Source organism: Meriones unguiculatus, chromosome 5, assembly GCF_030254825.1.
Source record: "Meriones unguiculatus strain TT.TT164.6M chromosome 5, Bangor_MerUng_6.1, whole genome shotgun sequence".
Classification (NCBI taxonomy): Eukaryota; Metazoa; Chordata; class Mammalia; order Rodentia; family Muridae; genus Meriones; species Meriones unguiculatus.
Genome location: NC_083353.1, coordinates 13,546,272 through 13,553,268, shown reverse-complemented (window position 1 = coordinate 13,553,268; position 6,997 = coordinate 13,546,272). Strand labels below are relative to the sequence as shown.

The following is a 6,997-nucleotide window of genomic DNA, read 5'->3' as shown; positions in this document are numbered from 1 at the left end:
GAGAGGGGAGGCTGGGGCCGGGGTCTCAGGCCTAGAGAAGGCCTTCCATCACAGTGGGTGGGCACCGAGTTCTTCCCCCACGGAGGGCAGCAGAAAGGACTGTGGGGGCAAGAGGGTAGCAGGTGACAGGGCCCTGAACAGCTGCACACAGGCAGTTGTTTCTTGAGAACAATGGGATGCCCTGTGTCCTTCCTTGCATTCCAGAGGCCTCTCACCCAGGGCCAGGACAAAGCCGGCCCTTTTGTTAATTAAGTCTCCACCACAGCAAACCAGTGCTCACTGACCAGGGCTCTGGAGGAAGCAGTTAAACAACCAGCTCAAGCGCTGGCCCCTGGGAACAGTGCTTAGAGGAGGAAGACAGAAGGTCCTCCTGACTTAAGGGTTGGGCCAGAGGAAGGACATGGCCCTGGGAGGGGCCAGGCAGAAGCCAGGCCATATGAGGCCAGTGTTGAGTAGAAAAGCAGCCTGAGCAAAATGCCTCTTCCTTCCTTCTTGGGGTCCTGGCAGAGCAGGCACAACGTTGTGAACTTGGGGTGGGGATTGCTCGCATTTTAACTGCTGGGGAGTCGGCAGATCCTGTCCAGTGAGATAGAATTATGAAGGGAGACTTCATCATTCTACTTCCCGAGGGGGAAACTGAGGCTCAGACAGGCTCTAATTTGCTCAGGGTCACCCAAACCACCAGGCTTCTGACTCCCAGGACAACCTGCAGCCACCAACATCCACACACTTAGGAGACCAGGCTGTGAGGGTGAAGGAGGACTCAAGGAAGGTAAAATGGTTTCAGATGGAGGAAGAGAAAATGCAGAGGCCCGGGCCTGAGGACAGTGGGCCCTGTGGAGGGAAGCTCCATGGTGAGAACAGCTCAGCCCTGGTGGCGTAATGAGTAGAGGTGTGTGAGAAGGTAGGCCTGGAGGTCAGCCTCTGGCCCTGGGAAGGAGGGAGCCAATCCTCCTGGCCACCATCTTCCCCTCTGGACAGCCCTGGCTGAAGAAGCACAGTGCCTCCTGTGTTTCCCTTGCTGAGCCAGTTTCCAGAGCCTTCTTCACTCCACGCCTAGAACACAACTTACTTCATGCTCTGCCATGAATCTCCACTAGGCTCTGGAGAACAACCATGACAGGAGGTGAGCAGGACCCCGTGGGCCCACTGCTTGCCCCGTACCAAGGCAAAGAGCAGAGGCAACTTGCCTTTCAGACACTAAGGCCCCGACACACCCGCTGCTCCCCTCTCCCCGTGCCCTGGGAGACAGGCCTGGTGTCTTTCTTCCTGCCCATTCTGCCTGGTTGAGCCAAGGAGACGGCTATATAAGCCACTTTGTGAAAGAAAAGGAGAGGGTTCAGGAAGGCCCACAAAGTATGAAGTTTGAGGTCTGGGGTCTGGGGAGATAACCTTCATCCTGAATGGAAGGATGAACACTCATTTTTTATTTATCTGTTTGTTTTCGAGAAGGGTTTTTTACATTTTTTTTTTCAAGACAGGGTTTTTCTGTGTAGCCCTGGCTGTCCTAGACCTCTATCTGTAAACCAGGTTGGTCCTGAACTCAGAGATCCACCTGCATTTGCTCCCCGAGTGCTGGGATTAAAGGCGTGTGCCATCACCCCCAGCGGCTGAAGCGTTTTTTGTTTGTTTTTAAACTAGATATTTTCCCCCTTTCCTTCCACCATGTGCAACTCAGGGATCGAACTCGGGACGTCAGACTTGCCAGTGGACGACTTCATCTGCTGAGCCATTCGCTGGTCTGGATGAGTGTTTGTGAGTATTCCTCTAGAGATGCTCTGTTCTTTTTTAACATCTCTGGATAGTCTCCCTTGCTACCTCCACCCCCTGTTCTGTCCTTCCTCCCTCCCCTCGTTCCTCTTCCTCCCCTCCCTTCCCTCTTGCTTCTTCAAGTACTTCTCTGCTCAAAAGCTAATCTTTTGGAGCAGAAAAGAACTGCCAGGAGCAAGAAGGGGCTGCCTAGTGAGAACTGGTGGCCCTCAGACTCTGTGGCTTAGTAGTTATGCGGGGAGTTCTAATCAGAGTCCAGAACAAGAAAAAGACATTTAAAGATCTGGATGAGACATTAGTTGGCTTAGGGTAGACGCCAGAAGTCATGATACCACTGTCTCCTTGTGCTAAGAAGGTCACCATGGATTGAAGGCCTGACAAGGATGAAGCCTGGCCCTCGGGTTCACAGGAGGGCCTGGGAGGCTCTCAGGTCAATGGAGCCTCTTCTCAGTGTCTCCTCACTTGCCAAAGGGCTGTCGTGTCTGCCAAGGGACCCTCAGCCTGCTAGCCAGCTGGTGTGCACTCACAAAAGGGGTCAACAGGAGAGGTGCCCACCAGGAGAATCATCAAAGCAGCCGAAGTTCTCGACTCAGGAGGAAGAAGCAACCTCCTGGCCAACTGGTTCCTCAGGCTTGGCTCCTGGGTCTTGCCCCTCTACCCCAAGCCCAGGAAAGGACCCCTGAGAGATCACAGCAGACGGCACTGCCAGGACCAGCAGTACCGAGTATCCTATGGGATCTGAAGACAAGCATGCTAGGCAAGAGCTCTACCCACTGGGCGGCACCCCCAGCCTCACAGGAGGATTTGTCTGTGGAAAACACACCTGTTACATAAGCTTGAGTGGCACTGTGTTCAGTCAAAGGTTTCCACTGCAGGGCTTGTCAGAGCTTGTGTAAATAGGCCGTGCTGTGCTGTGCTCCCAGGGGATCTGACCAGTGAGCCCCACAGTCTTAAAAGGCCTCGCCTAAGTCATCTTAGTACTGTTTGCCAAATCACAGTAGTTGGCTTCCCAGGCATTTTCTCAGCCCCCTGAACGAGCTCTCAGGTCTTTGTGGGCACCGAGCTTTGTTCTGAAAATAAGGCCCAGCATTGTTACTCTAGGTGTTCAAAAGGAGACATGGCAACAGCTGTGCCTGAACACTGGAAGCGTGTCGCGTGCGTGGCTCAGGGAGCCAGGCTTGTCTCTAACTCACTGCGCAGCCAAGGATGGACTTGACTTCTGATCCTCTCTCCTCCTCCTCCTTTGGAGAGCTACCTGGTCAGGGTTACGAGTGCTGGGAGACTGAACCCCAGGCATCACGCATGCCAGGCAAGCCCTCTGCCAACCGAGCCCACCCCCACACCCCAGGCCTTTATTATTTCCAGGAAGGTGGCTTGAGATATGGCTTAGCGGTCAGGAACGCTTACTGGGTAAGCACGACGGCTGGAATTTGGACTCTAGCACCCTTATAAAAATGCTGGGCATGGTCTGGCATGCCTGAAACCCCAGCACTGCGTGGGGCAGGCAGGAAGACACGGGCTGAACGGTCCAGGTTCACCCGGAGGTCCCGCATCAAAGAAACAAGGTGGACAGTGATACAGGAGAACACGCAACTCTCCTTAGGTGTGCCCACACATGCGCACATATATTGTGTATACATACACACATACACACGCATGTGTCTGTGGCACGTTATGAGCCCGTGTGTACAGAAGGGGGGTTTTCTGGGAATGTCTGTTTGAAGGCATGCTGTCTGTGGGCCAGATGGCTTTGAAGATGGCTTAGGGCATGGTCTTGGCTGATCTTGCCTGTCGGGGAGGGGGCGTTCTTTGTCTTCCTTCCCTTCGCTCTGTGGTCCATCCGCTGCCTCTGGGACAGTTCTCAGTGTGGGGTACCTGGGGGTGGGAATGTGGCTGATCCAGAGGGAGCCTCAATCCTCCTGTCCCTCACAGGCTAGCCTTCTGCCTCACAACCCATCAATTGGCCAACATACATTATAGCTCTGTGTTTTGGGGTCTGGGACATCAGAATAAAGAAAAAGACCAAATTCCAGCTGCAGCTGTGGGACGACCTTACGGTTAGTCAGAGCCCAGAAATGCAGCGTCAGGGGCAATTACAAGTGCTGGAAATGTGATGAGCAGAGCTCCAGAAATGGGGGAGTCAGGGCTCCCTGCTCACTGTGCTTCGTAAATGCTGTAAACAAACAACAAAACGCTCTCCACACGGCTGCCTTGTATGGGCCCCGTTTCAGGGACGTGATGGAGCAGCAAATGCCAGGAGAGGCAGCTGAAGAAGAGGCCACAGGCAGCTGACCCAAGAGACCAAAAGCAGAGATTTCAGGATGTTAGTCCACTGAGAACTGTCAGGGAGCTGGGATGGGAATGGGCTGTGCCTACTTCCTGGGACACAGGATGGAGAGGTATTTTTATTTGTATGTGAAAGGGAAGTTGTGCCCCGTGATAGAAGCGGAGTTCGCCTAGGTCATTCTGCTAGATGAGCCCAACCTCTCTGTCAGCCCCAGTGTCTGGCTCAAGAGGACTAGAATTCCCAGGGGGGCCAGACGCCCAGCGGCAGACTGTGCCGAGAGTTAAAACTGAAAGGAACTGTTTCCACTGTCGAAAGCATGGGGCTCCAGAAAAGAAACGTGTTCCGTGGGAAACCACAGAAAAAGAAACAGGGACGTGATTGAGAGTGGAGGGCTGCTGGTCTCCGGATGGGGCTCAGCCAGCCAGAATGGGAGCAGTATTAAGCTGGGTAGAGGCTCTAGATTTCAGAGATGCTGGAGCAGCCTGCAGAATGCCTGTCCTTCCCCCACCACCTTCTCTTAAAGATTTGTTTTCTTTTTAATCCTGTGTCCGTGAAGGGGCATGTGCATGAGGACAGATGCCGCAGAGGCCTCAGATCCCCTGACACTGAAGTCACAGACTGCTGGGAGATGCCTGATGTGGGTACCGGGACCCTAACATGCGTCCTCTGCAAGAAGCGCAAGTACTCCTAAGCACAGTCATCTCTCCAAGCCCAGCAGGCCCATTCCACCTAAGCCGCTGTACCTGGCCCTGCCCCGGACCACAGGCAAGTGCCAGCCCTGTGCTCTCCTGCAGCTCCCAGCGCGGCTCTAGCCATGGCTCTGTTACTCCGAGTCTGGTCCCTGGACATGGAAGTCTGACATAGACTGAAACTGAGGAGAAAACTGTATCGGGCACACTATCAGGGTACCTCAGGTCAACATCGGACTGCCCCAATCTCTCCCTAACACCCCAGCAGTCCTTCCCTGTTCTTACTGTACTTTCTTCCCCTCTTCTCTCTCTCCTAGGATGGTCCATGAAGTAAATTAACAAGGCCACCCAAAAACATTGTGCTGGGACTGGAAAGGACTTGAGAGCACAGGGCTGGGAGCCAGCCCATCCTGAGTCAAGGACTGTCTCTGTTGACGACTGGCCCTGTGCCCTGGGGACTTGTTTTTCTCATCTAGAAAATGACATTAATGGTGATCCTGGTGACACAAAACTCGGGGTGGGGGTTAAGTGCAGGGTGAAGTAGAGAGGACTTCTCCCATGACCTGGGCCGGCCTTCCTGAGCACAGTCTAGCCTAAGGCCATGGTGGGCATTCCTCACCAACACTGGGTCTCAAGGCCTCCCGGCCCTCCCTCACAATCCCCAGCCAATGGCTGCCCACTGTCCTGCTCACCCCCAGCGTCCGCTCAACACACACAAGTGCTTCCTTTATATGTTGCAGCTTTTACTTCAATTTGAAGCAGATGGTTGCACACAGATGTGAGCGGCTTTGGCCTCTGCAGCACCAGGACCAGGCCTTGGCTTTACATGTGCCCCTCCCCCACATACTGGCTCATTCCCTGGTCCCTTCCTCCCTAAGCCCTCCTGCCTGGCCTGTCCACAGGCAGCTGCCTTCCAGCAGGGTGCTTTCTTTGTGTGCTAGCCTGAGTCTGGCCACTGGTGAGGTACCTGGTGGGACAGGCCCTGGGAGCAAAGACATTCAGAAAGCTTGCCTTGAGGCATGTCCTGGGTCGGGTATGGGGCAATATTGCCTCTTCACGCCGAACCTTTTCCTCCACTCTCAGGAGGTGTGGTGTCCAAGAAGGAGCCAGGACCCAAAGAACACTGGGAATGGGGTCGGAGGCCTGGGCAGCTAATGGGACGGGCCCAGGATCTCAGACCCCACCTTCCACCACCAGCCTGTCTGTCACGGCCCTTGGGGGCTTGTCTTGTGCCCGGCCAGCTCAGGGCCCTGCACAGACGGCACGGATCAGCGGGCTAAGCGCTGCTGACGGTTCCCGAATGCCCACTCCTCCGAGTTCCTGGCAGAAGTTAATCCATCTTTGGCTTGAGGTGGACTTGGCTGGCAGCAATGGTGTGGCTCGAGCTGTGGGGTTTCATCCCATAGTTTCCTTGGACAATCTCTGGAGAATCTTTGGCACTAGCCTGCCCCACCAGGCAGAAGGCAAAATTTGAAGTAACCCTGGATGGCTGGAGGACAGCAGGAGACTAGCGGGAGGCAGAGTACCCCTGTTGTCCTGGTCCTGCATGGCCCTGAGAGGTGGTAAGTGGGCTGAGAATCTGGTAGCATCTTGGAGAAGACAGAAAATAAGCTTGGTGGCCCCAGCTTATTTCTCCTCAGGCCCGACTGGGAAGAGACCCACAGCAGTGTCCATGGTCTAGCCTGTGGCAGGTCACTCCTGAAAAAGAAAACAAACAAACATGTATCAGCAACATCCCCCATTCCTCCTGGAGCTGGATGCTAACACTCACAGAACATTCTCTCAACTCTTGTAGCTGCCCACAATGGGGCATCATACCCATACTGTCCAGCCATTGTTTATTGAATTCAATGAAGCCAGATTTGGACCCAAGACTAGCTCTCCCCAAAGTACCTGCTGCCCCCTTTCTCTCCACCTCCACTAAACTCTGTTGCACTGAGGAAGCCAAACCCTTTTAAGCTCAGGGACACCTGGTGCTGACGTCATAAGCCCCAGAGTCATGCTCTGAGGTCAGAGTCAGCCTCTCCTGATGACTGGTGCTGGAATGGGGGCTTACAGGCCTTCCCTGCAGGTTGGTTGGTTCCCAGGGGAATAACTGTCTGTCTGTGGCTTTTACCATCTCCCAAACCTGTTCAGATAAGAGCATGCCACTGCTAGGCCTGAGGTCTACTCTGGCTGCGGCCCATCACCCACCAGCTGGCACACCTGACACAGTCAGTTCTCCAGTGCTCTGTGTCCACCTCTGACAGAT

The 6,997-nt window shown here is 54.4% G+C and overlaps 1 protein-coding gene across 1 annotated transcript in view; it reads right to left on the bottom strand.

The window, feature by feature from the left end:
• Positions 1-5,472: 5,472 nt before the first annotated feature.
• The window catches only part of Atoh8 (atonal bHLH transcription factor 8), a 28,042-nt gene continuing 26,517 nt past the window's right edge, over positions 5,473-6,997 (bottom strand). The window contains exon 3 of the mRNA XM_021654070.2: positions 5,473-6,444. Within this exon, the coding sequence (XP_021509745.1) occupies positions 6,439-6,444 (6 nt within the window). The 3' untranslated portion in view covers positions 5,473-6,438. The remainder of the gene's footprint in view (positions 6,445-6,997) is intronic.